At 36.1% G+C, this 20,457-nt stretch overlaps 3 protein-coding genes across 4 annotated transcripts; all 3 read left to right on the plus strand.

The window, feature by feature from the left end:
• Positions 1-1,156: 1,156 nt before the first annotated feature.
• Positions 1,157-6,423, plus strand: LOC111459325 (calcium-dependent protein kinase 8-like). Of its 2 annotated transcripts, none has more exons than XM_023102173.1 (9): positions 1,157-1,280; positions 3,288-3,850; positions 3,958-4,081; positions 4,512-4,655; positions 4,782-4,934; positions 5,037-5,152; positions 5,222-5,389; positions 5,764-5,994; positions 6,099-6,423. In XM_023102173.1, the coding sequence occupies exons 2-9, from the start codon at positions 3,341-3,343 to the stop codon at positions 6,246-6,248; spliced, it is 1,596 nt and encodes a 531-aa protein (XP_022957941.1). In that variant the 5' UTR covers positions 1,157-1,280; positions 3,288-3,340; the 3' UTR covers positions 6,249-6,423. The 2 variants fall into 2 exon arrangements, with proteins under 2 accessions (XP_022957941.1, XP_022957939.1); XM_023102171.1 differs by lacking the exon at positions 1,157-1,280 and adding an exon at positions 2,701-2,994.
• A 1,669-nt stretch (positions 6,424-8,092) lies between these two features.
• On the plus strand, positions 8,093-11,788 carry LOC111459327 (cinnamoyl-CoA reductase 1-like). Its single transcript, XM_023102175.1, has 6 exons — positions 8,093-8,285; positions 8,461-8,630; positions 9,639-9,830; positions 10,439-10,601; positions 10,785-10,971; positions 11,406-11,788. Exons 1-6 carry the CDS (start codon positions 8,165-8,167, stop codon positions 11,548-11,550), a joined length of 978 nt encoding a protein of 325 aa, XP_022957943.1. The 5' UTR covers positions 8,093-8,164; the 3' UTR covers positions 11,551-11,788.
• A 4,075-nt stretch (positions 11,789-15,863) lies between these two features.
• On the plus strand, positions 15,864-20,426 carry LOC111459324 (ABC transporter G family member 15-like). Its single transcript, XM_023102170.1, has 9 exons — positions 15,864-16,116; positions 17,274-17,353; positions 17,440-17,901; positions 17,980-18,102; positions 18,219-18,350; positions 19,012-19,296; positions 19,372-19,644; positions 19,746-19,853; positions 19,934-20,426. The coding sequence occupies exons 1-9, from the start codon at positions 15,864-15,866 to the stop codon at positions 20,291-20,293; spliced, it is 2,076 nt and encodes a 691-aa protein (XP_022957938.1). The 3' UTR covers positions 20,294-20,426.
• Positions 20,427-20,457: the final 31 nt, after the last annotated feature.

Raw genomic sequence — 20,457 nt, forward strand, 5'->3', positions numbered from 1 at the left:
ATATTCATCAAAGTTTTTCAGGTTCCAAATATGATTCTATGCTATTGTATGAATGCTGATTTCAGCATCGAATCAGCAATCATTTGAACCAATACACAGATTCTTTGACACCACTTGAGGCTCTTACCATTTGCCAAAGGAACTCTCATCTCAGGTGATAGCGGATTGCATGCTCCATTTTTTGAAACGCGTCTTCTCACGCGTCTACTAAGGAGAGGTTTCTACATCCTTATAAAGAATGTTTCGTTTTCCTCTCCAACCAATGTTAGATTTTACTGGTCCAGTAAGCATGATAACTTATATGCTGTTCTATATTGCCATGAATCTAGGAACTTTTGCTCACATTGATGCAGGATTATACACAAAAGATCCTCTTTTGGCTCTCTCTTTAGCCCTATGTCTCTTATCCTTGGAAGGTCTTCCTCCACTAGCCGATTTTTGGCACACCACCTGGTGTCTGGCTTTGATATTGTTTGTAATAGCTTAAGCCCATCATTAGTAGATATTGTCCGCTTTAGTCCATTACATATCACCGTCAGCTTTACCATTAAAAAATGCGTCTACTAGATAGAGGTTTTCACACTCTTATAAAAAAAATGATTCGTTTCACTCTTCAACCGAACATTTGATTTACTTTTAGTATCTTAGTCATTAAACTTGCAACTTTTATTTTTTAAAATGAGGGTCGATATATATATATATATATATGTATTATTTAGCTTAATAATTGAAAAATAATTCCTTTGACCACAATTGTACAATCAAACCAATATTTCATTAAGGGAGAATATTTTGTGTCCCTCATTCTGACGGAGGAATGTTCGTTCCAAATCCTTGTCCCAGTTTACAAATATTCATTGTCCCAGGTGGGATCGAGGACAGCCGTATTCCGAACAAGACTAAGCTATACAGGTTGCCAAACACTGCCTCACATCAATAGTTCTTGAGCTTCTTCTAGGTAATGAAATAACATTATCCTGAAAGCGTTCCGATGCGGCTGTGGTTAATCAGCAGCTCTCAGATGCTTTCCCTTCACTCCCTCTTCAATCAAAACCATCGCCCGCCATTGTTAGCCACCAAGAAAAGCTCCGATGCTTTGAAGACAAAGAAAGCTCACCCACTTCCTTTCCCTGCTTCTCGTCGCTGTATTGTGTGTTCAAAGGAGACCGACTCACAGCAGTTCGAGGTCGACCCAGACAAGGCCAGGCAGGCCCTTCAAGAGCTCGACCAGCAGCTTCAATCCTTCTCCAAAAAACGAGCCACCCCTCCCAAGAAGAAAGGTATTCCCCCAACTTTTCAATCCTAATTCCAACCAAAATTTGTTGTGCCACTTTGGTTAAAGAATGGACTGAACCGATTAGATGCACATGGTCTTGATTGAATTCTCTTTGAGGAAATGGGTATGATTAGTAACCGTGAAATGATCGAGAGTCGACTAATTAAGGGGTTGATCATAAGTTCACAAGTAACATGGATATGAAAATTTATGCTCGAAGCGGACAATATCATATAATTGTGGAAGTTTGTGATTACTAACATGGATATCTATAGAACATCTTGTTGGTGGATGAAAGTCCCACATCTGCTCATTCGGGGAATGATTATGGGTTTATAATCAAAGAATACTATCTTCATTAGTATGAGAGGCCGGTTAGGGAAATCCAAAGTAGAGCTATGAGAGCTTATGCTCAAAGTGGACAATATCATACCATTGTGGAGAGTCGTGTTCATCTACATGGTATTAGAGTCATGTCCTAATATGTCGAACAAATGACTCCACAAGAAAAGGAGTCGAAGTCCTCAAAGGCATAGTCAAAAAATGACTAAGACTCCGAAAGACAAGGAGTCGAACCTCGACTAAGGGGAGACGTACTTTGTTCGAGGGGAGGTGTTGGTGGATGAAAGTCCCACATCGGTCTTTTGGGGATTGGTACGACATTGAATCGTTACTGAACTTGAAAGTTCTTGATTTATGGTAGCTTAGAGCAAGAAGGGTTGTTGGCATTGGTGTGTATAGAATCTGTTCTTAAGCTGATTTGGAGTGTTTTAAAAAAACAACTTTTGCAGTTGTTGAAGGCACAAAGCTTCCAAGAGATCAAATGAGAGGAGAAATGGCAGAACTTTCAGAGTCCTTTTTAGCAAACTCTGCTGTTGTTCTCTTCATCTTCTCCATTTTCTACAATGTGCTGTTCTATGCAGTCATAAAGCCCTCCATTGATACTCCACTGCCAAGCTCAATCAGCTCTGAGACACAATCCACTGAGCCACCAGTCTTGCAGCTGCTACCACCTTCATCTCTGTTCATATCCCCCTCACTTCTTACCTAAATCTTTCATCATTCAAGAAATGATATTACACAAATTTAACATGGGTGCTGAATTGTACGAAGAAAAAGTTATGAACATATCGAACTTTTTATAATTTAGCTAGTTTTATTCTTAAATGAGAATTCTGTACGTTTTTGTTATAGAAATTAAGTGGTTGTAATTAAATTTTTGTAATTTTATTACTGGCCACATAAAAAAAACGTAAAGAAAAAACTAATCTTAAATTACAAGAACAGTCATGATTCAATTCTCAAATTGTTTGGTTAAAATTAGACCGTGAATTACTCGAAAATAACATTTAGTTGACTTGTATATTCGATAAATTTATTTTTTGAAATGTAATGATTATAGTTATAATTTCTTACAAATTAAATTAGAAAAAAAAGGGAGTTTGTGGATTGAAAAGGAGGAGGGAAGGAGGTGGGGGAGAAGAGCCTCGTTTTGTCTTCCGTCTTGGTTGAATCCAGGAAGGGAGGAGAGAAATTTTGGAGGAGAAAGGGAATTCTGAAACTCAAGCAATCAATCAACGCCTCATTCACGTTCTTGAGATTCATCTTTCTCCTTCAAATTTCAGATTCAAACGACTTCAATTTCTCCTCCCGGCTAACTTCTCCGGTTATTCCTCCCGACGTTGTCGCGATTCCTGAATTTCAACGAAAATTTCCAGGTCGGTTTTCTGATTTCTTGGCGATTTTTAGGTTTCGATGCGAATAAATTTTCTAGGCCTTTGTGATTGTTATGATCATGAATGGATATCTCTGTGTTAATTTCTCTTTTTTCTTTTTGTTTTTGATTCCTTGGAGTAAGTGCCTGCTTGATTCCGATTATGACATCTTGTGCGATTTTGGATTTGTGTTTAGATGAAATCATCGTATTGATTATCCATCTCAGATTCTCAGCTTGGTTCGTATTGTTTCTGAGAAAAGCTTTGGATCTTAACTTAATATATTTGTTTGATAGGGTTTGAAATCCATTAAAAGGTCGGAGCATTTGAACATTTCTGGATCTTGCCGATGGGTAATTGTTGTGCTACTCCTACTAACACTCCGGCTAAGCCTAAAGGTAGGCACAGGAAGAAGACTAATAAAGTTTCTAACAAGGATGGCAGGAACTATGTGAATGGTATTGGTAGCAAGCTTCAGGTGTTGAAAGATCCAACTGGTCATGACATTTTGGCTCATTATGATCTTGGTCGTGAGCTTGGCCGAGGTGAATTTGGTGTAACGTATTTATGCACGGATACTAATACAGGCGAAAAGTTTGCTTGTAAATCTATATCAAAGAAGAAACTTAGGACTGCTATTGATATTGAGGACGTGCGAAGAGAGGTTCAGATCATGAAGCTTTTGCCTGAGCATTCGAATATTGTTTCGCTGAAGGATACTTACGAGGACGATCAGGCAGTTCATATTGTGATGAAACTGTGCGAGGGTGGGGAGTTGTTTGACCGTATTGTTGCGAGGGGACATTACACAGAGCGTGCAGCGGCTGTTGTTATGCGGACAATCGTTGAAGTCGTTCAGGTGAAAAGAAAGTGTTGATTAGCTTTTAAACATGTACTAATCTCTTGCCATATTTATGTTGATTTTGACACTTTTGTTCTAAGAAGTACATGCATTTTATGTTATAGGTTTGTCATAAACATGGAGTGATGCATCGTGATCTCAAACCAGAGAATTTTCTTTTCGAAAATAAGAAGGAATCGTCCCCATTGAAGGCAATTGATTTTGGACTGTCTATCACTTTCAAACCAGGTATTATGGATTGTATTCAATTGACACGTGAGACTCATATGATAACAGCCCAAGTCTACTGCTAGCAGATATTGTTTTTTTCGGCTTTCCCTCGCTTCCCCTACCAGATGCGTTTTAGAAACCTTAGAGGGGAAGCTTGAAAGACAAAGACTAAAAATGACAGTATCATTGTGAGATCTCACATCGGTTGGAGAGAGAACGGACCATTCTTTATAAGGATGTGGAAACATCTTCCTAGCAGACGCGTTTTAGAACCGTGTGACAGACGACGATACGTAATTAGCCAAAGTGGACAATATCTGCTAGCGGTGTGCTTGGGCTGTTAGACATATTATCGTTTTGTTGTGCATTCTTGTTTTGTTTGCGTAGTTGCACTTGCCACACCTTTTTATTGTTCATGTCATGAACATTCATGTTTCCATTTGATTAGGTGAACAATTCAATGAAATAGTAGGAAGTCCTTATTACATGGCCCCAGAGGTCCTGAAAAGGAACTATGGTCCAGAAGTTGATGTTTGGAGTGCCGGGGTTATCCTCTATATTTTACTCTGTGGCATCCCACCCTTTTGGGCAGGTTTGAATTTTGTTCTCTACACCCACTTCATGCCTGGAAACAACAGTGAATCCATCCCACCATTAGTGTAGTTTTTGTTATTCTTTTTCAGATTTCCTCATGAGTTGCATTCCAATTTTCATGTAGAAACTGAACAGGGTGTAGCACAGGCAATTATTCGCTCGGTCATTGATTTCAGGAGAGACCCATGGCCAAAAGTCTCTGAAAATGCAAAGGATCTTGTAAGAAAAATGCTCGATCCTGATCCCAGGCGACGCCTTACTGCCCAGGAAGTTCTAGGTATATCGTGTGTGCGGGTTTCACATGCATCATTCTGAGGTCTAGTTCTTGTAGTTCAGAATTTGCATACAATACCTGAAATATCACCATCGCTTTGTGCAGCCCACCCATGGTTACAAAATGCTAAGAGGGCTCCAAATGTTCCATTAGGCGAGACAGTGAAAGCAAGGCTCAAGCAATTTTCTGTCATGAACAAGTTCAAGAAACGAGCTCTAAGGGTAATCACAGAAGTTCTTGAATAGATTACTTGAGTTATCAATGACATTTCATTTGATTATCGTCCTCAGGTGATTGCCGAGCATTTATCCGTGGAGGAAGTTGCTGGCATAAAGGAGGCATTCGATATGATGGACGTCGAGAAGAGGGGCAAGATAAATCTGGAGGAGCTGAGAAGTGGATTGCAAAAGCTTGGACAACATATTCCAGAAACAGATCTTCAGATACTAATGGAAGCTGTATGTACAATTCTCTGTTTTGTAGTACTTTAGTATCCTTCAGTAAGTGTAGATATAGAGGCCAATGCTCTTTAGAAAGAAGTCGAAAAACGAAGCATGATTAGTCTTATCTTACCAAACTTGCACTTGTCAGTCTGTCCTGAGAAGTAGTAATCTGTGAGATCCCTCGTCGGATAGGGGAAAAGTATTTTTTATAAGGGTGTGGAAACCTCTCCATAGCATATGCTTTTTAAAACTGTGAGGCTGATGGCGTTACGCGGACACTTTTAAAACCGTGAAGCTGACGACGATACGTAACGAACTAAAGCGGACAATATCTGCTAGCAGTGGGTTTGAGCTAGACACAGTTACTGACTCAACTTTTGCTTGAACAGGCTGGAATGCATGATGATGGAACTCTAAACTACGGAGAGTTTGTTGCAGTTTCAATCCATCTCAGAAGAATGGCAAATGACGAGCACCTACATAAAGCTTTTGCATTCTTTGATCAAAATCAGAGTGGTTTCATCGAGATTGACGAGCTTCATGCTGTGCTAAACGATGAAGACGAAACGGATAGCGAGGATGTCATCAGTGCCATAATGCACGACGTTGACACCGACAAGGTCAGCATTGCCGTTGTGTTTCGAAATAGCTGAAACGAGTTCAGCCCCTCCATAGATATTGATATAGACGTTCTTCCAACCCTTTTTTTGATTCTTGTTTGTAGGACGGGTGCATAAGCTATGAAGAATTTGTAGCGATGATGAAGGCGGGAACCGATTGGAGAAAAGCATCGAGACAATATTCACGAGAAAGATTCAACAATCTGAGCTTAAAGTTGTTCAGAGAAGGATCATTGAATCTTATTAGTAGCTAAGGTAGAGATGAAGGGTGTGAAAGGATGAACTCATTCAACTGATATTTGAAGAATGCAAGAAAGAATATACAAATATATTTATGTTGGGTTTTCTGCTATTCTTTTTTTATGGTAATTATTAATATTATTACACTATCATTTGATAATATCGAGAATTTCCCATTTTGAGCTTCCATTTATGAAAGTAGACAGAGAACACTTTCTGGGATCTTGTTGCCAACCTCCATTAATGACGACTTTCAAGTTCATAGCCTTGTAGAGAGAAAGAAAGAGACATAAAAGTTCTTTCCTTATTTTCTGCAAACATGGCTTTGATGTTGAAATTCTTCTGTTCAAAAACGAAAGATCACAGAAGAATTCTTTCATCATATATGTAGAGAGACAAATGTGTGAATTGTGATGATGAAGAATCATGATGATCGGATCTAAGTTTTAATTTGCAGTTGAAATGGTGTTTGTTCAAGTGTTATGATCAATGACAGAAAAAAAAATGTGTAAAATTAGGCTTGATGAAGTAAAAAACAGAGAGATTCATGGCAGGCTGCTACCAACTCTGGTCGCCCGTGCCTACTATATATCAGCCTTCATATTCTCGATCTCGAAGTTGGCGTTTGAGCTATCGTTGGCGTAGCTGCCCATTCGAGAATGACGGCGATACATGACGGACCAAAGTAGACAATATTTGTTAGCGGTGGGCTTGAGTGGTTACGAATAGTTTCATAGTCAAACATGAAGCGGTGTGCCAGTGAAAATGCTGGACCTCCAAGGGATGGATTGGGAGATCCCACATCGGTTGAGAGGAGAATGAAACATTTCTCGTAACGGTGTGGAAGCCTCTCTCTAGCAGACGCATTTTAAAGCTATGAGGTTGACGGCCATAGACAATATTTACTCGCAGTAGGCTTATACCCTAAAACCCTCCAACCCAGAAAACTCCAAATTCCAAACCCTAAATCATACAAATCCTATTAACCTTATAAACCTAAAAATGCTCCCCACCTTAAAAAAAAAAAAAAATCACAGCCTCGAAGTATTTCCAACCCTCCCCACAGCCTCGGCCCATGTGGTAGTTCATGTTGAGCTTCCTCATAGATTTTTTTGTTCACATTCAACTTTCACGAGTTTTATTAATATTTTTCAACTTTTTTGAAAACCTTACCGTTACTACCATATATATATATATATATATATATACACGCAACTTTAAAGTAACGTTAACATATTTAACTTTTTATAAAAAATTTAAAAAATTTATTATCGTTAATATATAAATAAAAAAATTGTTCATCTACCTTTCATAGATCATCTCTAGAATTTTTAATTTTTTTAAAAAAATTTAAGAATATTTTTTTTTTCAGAGAAAATGTAAAATAATCCGTTTATAAAAAATAAATAGAAGGGTTAAAAGGGAGTCCAATATATGGCTGCATCCTCAATTATTTTATTTTAAATGATTAAACTGATAGGCCCTCATTTTTCTAACTTCATTTATTCCCCTTCATAAATTATATCCTATAGTTTAATTTCTCGACAGAAAAATTAAATTCCATCTGAAATTTTAAACTTAAACTTTTAGTTATATTTTTAATTTTTTTTGCAAATATTAAAAAAGAAAACAGATCAAATAAATTTTATTTTAATTTTTAGATTCATTCCAATAATTAGTATATATTTTATACAAGTTGAAAAATAAATAAAATGTAGTGCTAAAAATTATAAAGAAAAAGAAAATTATATAATAATTCTAACGCCTATGACAAATAAAAAAAAAGTTAAATTATAAATTTAATTTATTTATCGAAAATTAAAAAAAAGAGCAAGTATATATATGGGGTTAACTGAAATGCGACGACTCCATCACTCTCATAATCAAGAAATAGAGAAAAGGTGTGCGCCAAAATCAAGAGAGGGAGAGAATGAGCGGCGGAGCAGCGAAGACCGTGTGCGTCACCGGCGCCTCTGGATACATAGCTTCTTGGATTGTTAAGTTTCTTCTCCAACGAGGTTATACCGTCAAAGCCAGTGTTCGAGATCCAGGTTTCTCTCGTTTCTCTTAGTTTTGCTTCTTATTGTCGAATCTTTCTCATCCCCAACGAATGCATGTGGAAATTGACAACCTCTCTTGAGAATATTGTGTTCAGTAGTAATTTTATTGCATATTTCCTACTGTTTGCCGGCTTATTTGTTGATTGGTTTTCGTTTTGTCCCATAGCTGATCCAATCAAAACTGCGCATCTTCTCGCACTGGATGGAGCTGCTGAGAGGCTTCATCTGTTTAAAGCCAACCTCCTAGAGGAAGGTTCCTTTGATTCTGCTGTTGAGGGCTGTGAAGGGGTTTTCCATACTGCTTCTCCCTTCTTTCACAATGTTTCAGATCCTCAGGTATTAATTATGGATTGAGGTTAGAAAATCTCAGAGTTATTGTATTGTGTTAGATATGTTTATGATAAGTACTATGTTGATGATGAAGTCATTCACATATCATTGCGAGTAACACGATCACAAACATAATGAAAGCACGCTTAGACATGCTTCGTATGTCCATGAAAAACTGGATTATGAGCTAGCTGAATGGATGACTTGTTACCACACAAGATACGAGGTGGAGAGGCACTATAAATATGTAAATCTTTGAGGATCTGTCGAGGCCAAAAGAGGTTTGCAGCCATGCTAGCTAGTGCACGGTATTTAGCCTCAGTAAAACCTCTAGAAACAGTGGATTGCCTCTTAGCAGCCCAAGGAATAGGATTAGTACCTAAAAAGATTACAAAACCTGGTGCGAAACGCCTACCCTGTTTCAAAAGAGCGGCATATTCTTCTGCCATTGCATATTGCTATCCGAGTGTTTCGAAGCTTGAGTACAGAAACTAGGCTCAAAATCAGGAGTAGAACTAGGAAAAGCAGTAGCTGCACAATTATTTTGCTTGATTATCAGTAGGTGGAACAAAAGAATCATCAGTAATATGAGGTTCAGATTGTATATGAGGTTCAGATTGTATATGAGGTACAAATATAATACTAATTAATATTCATTTTAGTTGAGAGATGAAACCTCTTTGAAGAATAGTGGATTAACATATAGCAAGGGATTATCATCTTATGGAAGAAGAACCCCCAAATTTTTTTTATTCATTATAGAAGCAAGAGGACTTTGATTATTGTTCAGTTACTCTTGTTGATTTCTGGTTCTAGAATCTGTTAACTTTCACTTCTATGTGATTATCTGGAACTCTGTTTCACTAATTTTAAGTTCATGGAAGATAGAACCAACAAATTTTAGCTAGTTTACAAGTTAGAAGTATATGCTAGTTTGGCTGCTCCTTAGTAATCATGAAATGTTCCGTGATGAAAAATGTAATTTTAGCCTTTTAATCAGATAATTGTTTTCAGGCTGAACTTATTGATCCTGCATTGAAAGGAACACTGAATGTTCTTAATTCAGTTGCAAAAGCATCATCTGTCAAGCGGGTTGTTTTGACATCTTCGATGGCTGCGGTTGCTTATAATCGACAGCCTCGTAATCCTGATACAGTAGTTGATGAAACTTGGTTTACTGATCCTGAGATTTGCAAGGAACTGAAGGTATCCGTTTCTTTAATTTTTCACGCTCCTAGTTTCCTTGGTATAAAGATTTGCACAAAAAAAAAAGAAAAAAAAGAAAAAAAAGTAAGTGTAGAAATGAGCATGGCTTGTTAAAATGCTAAAGCTTACTGTGCGAGGTCACACAATTATTTAAAACTTTCTTCAGAAATCATCTGTTGACTTGTGACAGAACTACACTTAAGGTACCATTTACTTTACTATTTTCTTGTGATTATATGAGCTGTAAAGTAGATTGTATGTTGTATGGAATTTTGTGTGCCTTTCATCTTAGGAATGTCTTCTTAATGAATATAAAGAACATTGGTAATTTCAGGAAATTTGCTGAATGTTATGTTTTCACAAATTAATAAAATTGCCTGAAGACAGCAAAGAATGAAAAAGACAGCAAAGAATGAAAAAGTATCCTGAGATGGTTAGATGTACTTATTCAGTTTTCTGGGCATGCGGATAGAGAAAGAGTAGCCCAACGAACGACTTGATGCATGCACGTCATTTAAAATTCAACATGCATCTTTAATTTCCTAGAGCTTACTGAGTTATGATATCGAGGAGATAAATTATATCCTCTGTTTCCTTGTGGATTTCAGCTTTGGTATGTGCTGTCCAAAACTTTAGCTGAGGAGGCAGCATGGAATTTTGTAAGAGAGAAGGGAATTGACATGGTTACCATAAACCCTGCAATGGTTATCGGTCCATTATTGCAGCCAACATTGAATACTAGTGCAGAAGCTATTTTGAAATTAATATCTGGTACTTGTTTGGTTGTTCCACTCTCTATACTTGTCAAAACATTTTTCCTTTAACCGAGCTGTATGTCTTTAAGGTCAAGTGCTTCGTAACAACGAACACATACATTGTGTTGGAGCTCGTCACGTAGTTTGAAAAAATGTCTCCTTGGTGCTTAATGCTTTACGTGGTTTTAATTTGAAGCAGGAGCAGAAACTTTTCCAAACTCCACATTTGGATGGGTTAATGTCAAAGATGTTGCAAATGCACACATTCTAGCCTATGAGATCCCATCAGCCAGTGGAAGATACTGTTTGGTGGAGAAAGTTATTCACCATTCAGGAATTGTCAAGATTTTACATGATCTCTACCCTTCATTGCGACTACCTGACAAGTAAGTCTTCCTCATCCACCCCTATCCCAAGCGACAATTAGAAAAAAAACGGCAGTTTTCTAATTTTCAAAGCCTCGTTCCATGTCGAGGTTTCTTAATCTTAATTCCTTTCCAAATACTAATCATTTGCAAACTTCATTTCTTAGCTTTGGTTTTGATTTGTAGCATACATTTATCCTTAAGATTCTTTTAGAAATCCGGACAAAAGTAGGTTCTCTAACTTTTACTCTGAATGGAAGATCCTACAATTGTTTTTATAGTATTTCACCAACTATGAACCTTCAATCTACAAGTACTTTGCATAAACAAAAAATCTACCAAGTCCTTCATAATGGTGTAGCTGGTGAATCATAAAGCTGTACTTCAATCTTCATGAAGCTTCACATATTTATACTCGATTTCAACCGTGATTCAAGCTATATTTCCAACTGCAGGTGTGCTGATGACAAGCCGCAAGTGCCAACATATCAGGTCTCGGTCGAGAAAGCAAAGGGCTTAGGCATTGAATTCATTCCTCTTGAGGAAGGCCTGAAGGAAACTGTTGAGAGCTTGAAGGAAAAGAAATTTATCAGCTTCTGAGCCTTTTGGTGTCTGAGAGCCATGAAATCACTGTCTGGTCATTGTTGTCAGAAGCTAATTGTGTGAATCTTCTGGTTGAGAAAAAAAAAAAAAAAAAACGAAAAGAAACTAAGTGTACACAAAAAATAAATGCTTTGTGTGAACCCATAAGCTTTTACTCAATGAACTCTACGATCTTCTATTGGTCATTTTCTTGGGATATTTCCATATATCAAATTGAAGATAGTATTACTGCTCATCTTATTTGTTACTTCCTACTTTAATCTGTCTCCAATTTTCTGCTTCAACTTCTGCAAAATTGCTGATCAAATTAAGCATTATATTTATTTTATTTTTATCAATGTCTGGTAATGTGGTCTTATCAGTATGTATGTATGTTTGGATATATGAGAAGAAATATGGTTTCACAATCACCAATATTTCCTTATCATTTTCAATATATTTCTTTAGAGAAAAAAAAAAAACTTTAACACGAGGATGACTCTAGGCATAGTTGAATGAACAAGACACTTATTATCATAGCAATGAAAAGGCATAGTTGAATGAACAAGACACTTATTATCATAGCAATGAAAAGTTTTTTTTATTGGTTCGTTCATATAATTATTTAATTTTAAAAATGGGTCAACTACATTTTTCGTTCAATTAAAAAATAAAAAAAATTTGGTCACCATAAGTGTATAGGTCTCTAGAATCGAGCACATCTGATAACAAAATGGACAAATTTTGGTATATATCAAAGCATTACCAAAAGTGGCATGTCCAACAATGAAGCAATTTTCAAGAATCAAGTATCTCCTCGCCAACCACAACCCAAGTTGGTCTTCCCTAGATTGTCTTTGGAGATGCTGCATTCACCAAATCATTCAATGTGAGTTTTAAATCACTCTTTGGCCTTTCAGCTTAGTTTGAATGTCTCATGTTCTCATCATTCAACCAAAATGAACGGATTTTTCTACGACAAGACTGGCCGATATCGAATTCGCTTGCACGATATATAGCCTTTGGTAGAATACCAGTACATCCTCGATCACCTTGGCTACGGAAACTCGGAACACATCACATTGTAATTTAATCAAACATATAAGATGATTGAGACACTCAACTTGGTTGGAAAGTTCATTAGCTGACCACCTTCAAGCATGCTTGAATAGTTTCATGCTGAGCCAATGGAAATAAACGGCAGCATAAAGGATAGGTAATGTCAAGGGCACCAGGAGACAGTAATACCTAGTAAAAAACAGAAAATACATTACAAATAGAGGTCTCATTGTTATCATATTAGTTCCCTTGAAATTGTGATGGTTTTGATTTAAGCAATCTTCTCAAGAGATCAAAGGCACTATCACCAAATCAAATTTCATTAAAATGCTCTTGCTTCAAATCAAAGGCACTATCACCAAATTTCATTAAAATGCTCTTGCTTCAAATCAAATTTCACCAAATCAAAGGCACTATCACCAAATCAAAGACAGTAATACCTAGTAATTGGCTTGCTTCAAAGGCATGCTAACATTCAGATTCATACGTACTCATTTCCTAATATGGATAACATCATATGAATGACCTAAAAAACGTATCCGTTCTTCATCCACTACCATCCCCCACCTTTTTCTTTCTTCTCCCTACCATTTATACTCGTTCCTTTCTACCTCTCAATCTTCCACAATCCTTCGTCTCTCAATCTCGTTCTCGCGGATCAAGTTTTGTTCAATTTGTTTTCTTCAATTCAACCAATTAAAATGAGATTAAGATTGAATTTCAAATCCTGTTTTTTCTAACTAAACACCGGAAATCATTTCAAATCCTGTTTTTTCTAACTAAACACCGGAAATCATTTCAAATCCTTCCAAATTCCAGGTTTCCACATCACAAATAAAGGAATTCTCAAAATGAACAGAAAAACTTACCAGTCCTTCTGAATAGCAGATAAGAAGGCATTGTCCGAAGGCGAAAGAAGCTTAGAAATGATAGCAGCATAGAGAAATAGCAGAAGGAAAACGAAGCTAACGACGATGAACACAAATCCTTGCCACCGATAACCCGCTTCTTCTCTGGAAACGAACGATCTGATCGAACTCATCTCTTCCAACGCCCACATTGGATCCAACGGCGGAAGTAAAGAGCATTCTAGCAGAAAGACAAAACAGATAATGGGCCTTGACGACCCATTAGGCCCACGAGAGTATGCTTCAAAAGCCCAAATATCGGCCCATCAACATACCAAAGCCCACGGTTCTGATTGCACACCCATGGCCCTGGCCCAATATATTTTCCTAATAACGTAAAACAATATTGTAATATTTCGTTTAATTGTTGTTTTTCTTTCCAAAATTAATTTTATTTTATTATTCAACTTACAAAATATTTCTTTTAATTCTTTTTATGTAAAAAAAAACATAATTATTTTGGTTTCATTACATTCATGTATTGAAGTCACATAAATTAATTCAAACATTGTTTATTTTATAAACATGGTTAAAAACTTAAATTTTATTTTATTTTTAATGGAACTAAACATAATATATATATATATATATATATATATATATATATATTTAACGTGAAAAAATATTTTTTATTATTATAATGTCACGTCGAAATTTATTCAAACTATTATATTAATTTTTTAAAGCTAAAATAAAATATATTTCGAATGGTAAGAGTTATATTTTCAACGTCACTCCTTCTCAATAATAAAGACAAAAAGGAAACCATACTAATAAATATAAATAAAAATAACAAAAGGCTTAGCCTAGCTGACTTGTCACTCTCGGCTCCACTTCTCATGTCTGAACTTTCAAAATATAAAGATATTACCGACGAACATAAAATATTTGCTCTCGAAGTCAGAGGTCCAAACCTCCTACCCCACATATTTTTAAGCCAAAAAAATGAACGAACCACGTGTCTAGGTATATCGTATCCATTTGGCACCATCAAATTAGGTTTTAAATTTGAAAACGAGTGAATTAATTAAATTGCAACGTGGCCAAAATTAAGTTTATAGGGTGTGGAATTAAAACTTAGAGCTAATCAAATTAGTTGAAATTTATTTTCATTAATTAAGAAAGAAAGACAGCTATTTTTTTTTCTTTCAATAATAAAGACTTATAAAAGTTATTTATAAGTATATGGTTGGCTGGTTTATGCTATTGTCAACTATATTCAAACCCTTAATATAATATTAATAAGCTCGATTCGTAGATATTTATTTTAGTTAGAAGTTCAAATTTTATTTTCTACATTTATTATCGTAAAAGAAATGATATTTTTAAGATATTAATTTAAATCGTTAAAGTCAATTAAAATTATTTATGTACACTAATCTATTAACGTATTTAAGCGAGTCATTAAATACTAAGGCCAAAAAACTTAAACATCTACAAGATCATTTAGAGATTTGAAAGTAAATATTTGTAAGGTTGAAGTGGAACGTATGATTGTAGTAAATAAAACTGTTTGATAATTTCTTTATAATTTCTTTTAAAACTTTGTTTATTATTTTAATTTTATAATTTTTGCGTGGATATTTGAAAGGCAGTGGGAACAAGTTAGTTTTCCTGGAAAATGTCAAAAGAAGATTATGAATTAGTGGAATTGAGCTCTCAAATTGAGACTTTTATGTTTAGACACTTAAACATAATGTTTCTAAGATGTCAAACGTGTCTATTTCAATTATTAATGATTTGCCTACCTAACTTATTAGTTGAGTCATTATAAACTTTTTTTTCGAAAAAATTTGAATTTCTATTAACTAAAATATTTTATCATTAAAAAAATAAAATTATATTTACAAATAATTTGATTTTTTTTTTCATATTTGGAATTATTTGTGATATTCCACAATTTATATATAATAATAAACCAGGGAAAATTTCACTCTCCAGTTAAAATATATAATAATAATAATAATTCATAGAAAAAACATGATTTTTTTTTTGCCTGTTTAGGGTGCAAGAAGTGTGCTAACCAATCACTATTTAACAAATTTAATTTAATTTAAATTGTAGAAATAAAAAAAGGAAATTAAATTTAAGAGGTTCTTCATTAAATATCCCATTTTATTTAATTTTATTATTTAAATTTAATTTATTTGTATTTTCTCTCTCATCATTAATCTGGTGTGCACCTCCATTTGTGGGTGCATTTATAGAGCAGTTGTAGTTAGTTGTGGATTCATTTAAAATCCAATAATAAATGATAAAAATATGTAAATTTCACAAATTAATTATTTTTTTATAATAATAATAAAATATATAAATTATTATCCTCTTTCTCCCTATCCTCCATTCTCTGCCTCATTCATCCCCATGGAAATTGAGGACGCCGGAGGAACCCACAGCCATGCCGTCGCCGCCGCCGCCGCCGAGGGGCTGAGACGGGGAGAACAGCGAGGGACTTACCTTGTGTGGGAGGATCTGACGGTGGTGCTTCCGAATTTCAGAGATGGGCCCACCAAAAGACTCCTCAATGGCCTCCGTGGCTACGCCGAGCCCGGCCGGATCATGGCCATTATGGGCCCTTCCGGCTCCGGCAAATCCACCCTTCTTGATACTCTCGCAGGTCTCGCTTCTCTCTCTACAATATTATTTTATTGGAATTTAAAAAATATATATATTAATATTTGAATTAACCTTTTCTTAAGCGATATATATTAATTTCTTAGACTTTTTGTTTCTTTATATATTTATTTATTTATAAAGATGGAGTTAAGGGTCCCGCCGACAATTTAAATGAGTCCAGCAGTCAACAGTAAGCATTAAATGTAATTTCACACTTTAATATATATATATATATATATATATATATATATATATATAATTTTTTTTTCCAATTTTGGCGTGAACATTTATTTATAATTTACAAAGATTGTTATTATTTTGTTCTTGATATTATAAAAAAAAAAAACTAATAAAAAAGAAGTGGAAGAAAATTGAATAAGATTATAATTTAAAAAAATTGATGGCTAAATTGAAATAAGTTATGTAGGAGTAGGGCAATAATTTAACCTCTTATTATTATTATTATTATTATTGGTGCAGCATTACATTGCTTTTATTTTTATATAATATACTTTGTCTATGTTTTCTTGCTTTATTATTCACTTTTTGTCTATGTTTTAAAAGAACAAAGTCAAATTTTAGAAACTATATAGTAAAAAAAGTTTCAAAAGTTTGGTTTATGTCTTTAAGAGGCTAAATTAATAAAAAAAAAAATTCATGAATTTTATATTTGGTCTAAAAAATATATTTAATAATAACTTTAATAGAAAAAAAATTAAAAAATTAGTTTAACCGTACCCTAAACTTAGTCATGTCAGTATATTGGTAAATCCTCGAATATCGAACAAAGGACTTCAAAAGAAAGAGGAGTCAAGCCTCCTCGAAGGTATGAAGGCAGTAAAAATGACTAAGACTTCGGAGGAGTCGAGCCTCGATTAAGGGGAGGTGTGCTTTGTTTGAGGGGAGGTGTTGGATGGTGAAAGTCCCACATCGACTAATTTAGGGAACGATCGTGGGTTTATAAATAAAGACTACTCTTTTAATTGGTACGAGGCATTTTGGAGAGCCCAAAACAAAGTTATGAAAGGTTATGTTAAAAGGGATGATGTGTCGTGCTTGAGTTTAATTCATAAGCAACCTCCACTGTTATTGGAGAAATTTTCTGCCAATGAATCTGTAAGAGAAAAATTAATGTTTGTGGGTTCGTTTATGAATCAGGAAGACTCTCCAAGAATGTGGTAATGACTGGAAACATTTTTCTCAATGGAAAGAAGAGGAAGTTCGGATATGGCGACATTGTAAGCACAAACTCTCTCTCTTTCTTGAAGATCAAACTCCACCATGTATCAACCAAGAAAATCATGATTTCCTTCTTAATTTGCAGGCGTATGTGACCCAAGAAGATGTATTATTGGGAACTCTGACTGTGAGAGAAACCATTAGCTACTCAGCCCAGCTGCGGCTTCCGAGTTCTACGACCAAAGATGAGGTTGATGGCATCGTCCAGGCAACCATTTTGGAAATGGGTCTTCAAGATTGTGCCGATCGAATGATTGGGAACTGGCATCTTCGAGGGATCAGTGGTGGGGAAAAGAAGAGATTGAGTATTGCTGTTGAAATCCTCACGCGACCTCGTTTGCTTTTTCTTGATGAACCCACCAGCGGCCTCGACAGTGCCTCCGCGTTCTTCGTCATTCAATCTCTTAGAAATGTGGCTCACGATGGACGGACTGTTGTTTCTTCAATTCATCAGCCGAGTAGTGAGGTTTTTGCTCTCTTTGATGACCTTTTTTTGCTCTCTGGAGGTGAGGCTGTGTACTTTGGGGAAGCTAAAATGGCTACTCAGGTATGCGCTTTGAGGTTGCAGTTTTGTGCCTATCAACTGTTTGATGTAATGCTTCATTACTTGTTATCTGGTTTGTAGTTCTTTGCTGAAGCTAATTTTCCATGTCCTAGTAGAAGGAATCCATCTGATCATTTTCTTCGTTGTATAAACTCGGATTTTGATATCGTTACTGCGACGCTCAAGGGGTCTTTAAGTATTCGAGTAAGATGTTTTGAATTGTAGCTGAGTTCAACAAACCTCTGTTGGATTGAATTTCCAGTTTCTGATGTTGTATGGTTTGTTCATTTGTATCTTTGTTCATGACTTTGAAATTGTAGGACATCCCAGAATCATCCGACCCTTTCATGAATTTGGAAACCGCTCAAATTAAGTCAACGCTTGTTGAAAAATATAGGAGCTCGAAGTACGCAAGTAGGGTGAAGGCAAGAATTCGAGAAATATCCACCATTGTAAGTATTGTTCTGATACCTCTAGTGTAACAACCTAAGCCCACCGCTAGCAAATATTGTCCTCTTTCGGCTTTCCCTCAAGTTTTTTAAAATGCGTCTACTAGGGAGAGGTTTCCACACCCTTATAAAGAATGCTTCGTTCTCCTCCCTAACCGATGTGGAATCTTACAATCCACCCTCATTCGGGGCCCAGTGTCTTTGCTGGTATTTGTTCTCCTCTCCAATTAAAGTGGGATCTCACAATCCACCCCCTTTCAGAGCCCAGCATCCTCGTTAGCACTCGTTCCCCTCTCCAATCGATGTGGGATCTCACAATTCACCCACTTTCAGAGCTCAGCGTCCTCGCTGACACTCGTTTCTCTTTCTAATCATTGTGGGGTGGATTGTGAGATTTTACATCAATTGGGAAGGAGAACGAAACATTCTTTATAAGGGTGTTGAAACCTCTCCCTAGGAGACGCGTTTTAAAAAACTTGAGAGAAGCTTGAAAGGAAAAGCCTAAAGAGAATAATATCTGCTAGAGGTGGGCTTAGATTGTTACAGCTAGTCCTCAAGTCATCAAAAGCCCACAATATATCACCCTACTAGAAATTGTAGGAGCTTGAAACATGAACCAGCAATTGTCTGGAACAAATTGTATGAATAGTTTCATCTTCTTCAGGAGGGACTTGAAGTAGAGAAGGAAAAAGGAGATAAAGCTAGTTGGTTGAAGCAGCTCTCGACATTGACCCGTCGATCATTTGTGAATATGAGTAGGGACGTGGGATACTATTGGCTAAGGATAATTATCTATGTGATAGTCTCCTTATGTGTTGGTACCATCTACTTCGATGTTGGAACAAGTTACACTGCAATCTTGGCTCGAGGAGCCTGCGGTGGATTCATAACTGGCTTTATGACATTCATGACTATAGGGGGCTTTCCATCTTTCATTGAGGAAATGAAGGTAAAAAAACTCTCCATAAACTTGAGCTTGGCGTTTCTTTTAGTATATTGAAGTTTCAGTTTCATTTTTCTGCAGATGTTCTACAGAGAAAGGCTCAATGGGTACTATGGAGTTACAGTGTTTATATTGTCAAACTTCCTCTCTTCTTTCCCATTTTTGGTTTCGATTGCAGTCGTTTCTGGGACTATCACCTTCTACATGGTGAAGTATCGCCCAGAGTTCTCCCGCTACATATTCTTCTGCCTCAATATTTTTGGCTGCATTTCTGTTATAGAAGGATTGATGATGGTTGTGGCTTCATTGGTTCCAAACTTTCTTATGGGAATTATAACAGGCGCTGGAGTCATTGTAAGAACACAATAACATTATGGATTCGTTACCATCTTCTTCATATTTCATGTTTTGCATCTCAACGTACATAACTTTCTTGGTTTCTATTTTCCTTTCAGGGTATCATGATGATGACCTCTGGCTTCTTCCGATTATTGCCCGACCTTCCGAAGCCATTTTGGCGGTATCCTATCTCGTATCTCAGCTATGGCTCTTGGGCACTACAGGTATCATCTTGTTAGGCGTCTCATATCTTCCATTGATGGTTCAATTATGATTTAACTGAGTGTCTAAGTTCATTATGCAGGGTGCTTACAAAAATGACTTGATTGGGCTTGAGTTCAACCCATTGATACCTGGCATGCCAAAGTTGAGTGGCGAGTATGTAATCACCAACATGTATGGGATTCCAATAAACCATTCCAAATGGTGGGACTTAACAGCTCTCATGTTCCTTGTTCTTCTCTACCGAATTCTCTTCTTTGTTGTATTGAAATTCAAGGAAAGAGCTTCGCCACTGCTGCGGACAATGTTCACAAAGAAAACTTTGCAACATCTTCAGAGGAGACCTTCCTTCAGGACAATACCGCCTTCTATTTCCTCTAAGAGGCACCAGCCTCTTCACTCACTCTCGTCTCAAGAAGGTCTCAACTCTCCTCTCAACTAGAAGCTCCAAGGACAATAACTTGGAAAGCATTTACCTATAACAATGTAACTAATAAAGGTATGTAATTAGCTACAGATCCATATGTCAAGGAAAGGAAAATAAGGAGATAGTAAATATATAGAATTTCATACGATTTACATTGTTCATACTTTGTAATAAATTTA

This window comes from Cucurbita moschata, unplaced genomic scaffold, assembly GCF_002738365.1.
Source record: "Cucurbita moschata cultivar Rifu unplaced genomic scaffold, Cmos_1.0 Cmo_Scf00022, whole genome shotgun sequence".
NCBI classification, from domain to species: Eukaryota; Viridiplantae; Streptophyta; class Magnoliopsida; order Cucurbitales; family Cucurbitaceae; genus Cucurbita; species Cucurbita moschata.

Coding starts and splice junctions, on each gene's coding strand:
- LOC111459325 (XM_023102173.1), top strand. CDS start 3,341: ATGGGTAATTGTTGTGCTACTCCTACTAACACTCCGGCTAAGCCTAAA. Junction 5,390..5,763: donor TTCAGATACTAATGGAAGCT/GTATGTACAATT, acceptor TTGCTTGAACAG/GCTGGAATGCATGATGATGG. Junction 5,995..6,098: donor ACGACGTTGACACCGACAAG/GTCAGCATTGCC, acceptor TCTTGTTTGTAG/GACGGGTGCATAAGCTATGA.
- LOC111459327 (XM_023102175.1), top strand. CDS start 8,165: ATGAGCGGCGGAGCAGCGAAGACCGTGTGCGTCACCGGCGCCTCTGGA. Junction 9,831..10,438: donor AGATTTGCAAGGAACTGAAG/GTATCCGTTTCT, acceptor TGTGGATTTCAG/CTTTGGTATGTGCTGTCCAA. Junction 10,972..11,405: donor TCATTGCGACTACCTGACAA/GTAAGTCTTCCT, acceptor TTCCAACTGCAG/GTGTGCTGATGACAAGCCGC.
- LOC111459324 (XM_023102170.1), top strand. CDS start 15,864: ATGGAAATTGAGGACGCCGGAGGAACCCACAGCCATGCCGTCGCCGCC. Junction 18,103..18,218: donor AGGGGTCTTTAAGTATTCGA/GTAAGATGTTTT, acceptor TTGAAATTGTAG/GACATCCCAGAATCATCCGA. Junction 19,854..19,933: donor ATGGCTCTTGGGCACTACAG/GTATCATCTTGT, acceptor TTCATTATGCAG/GGTGCTTACAAAAATGACTT.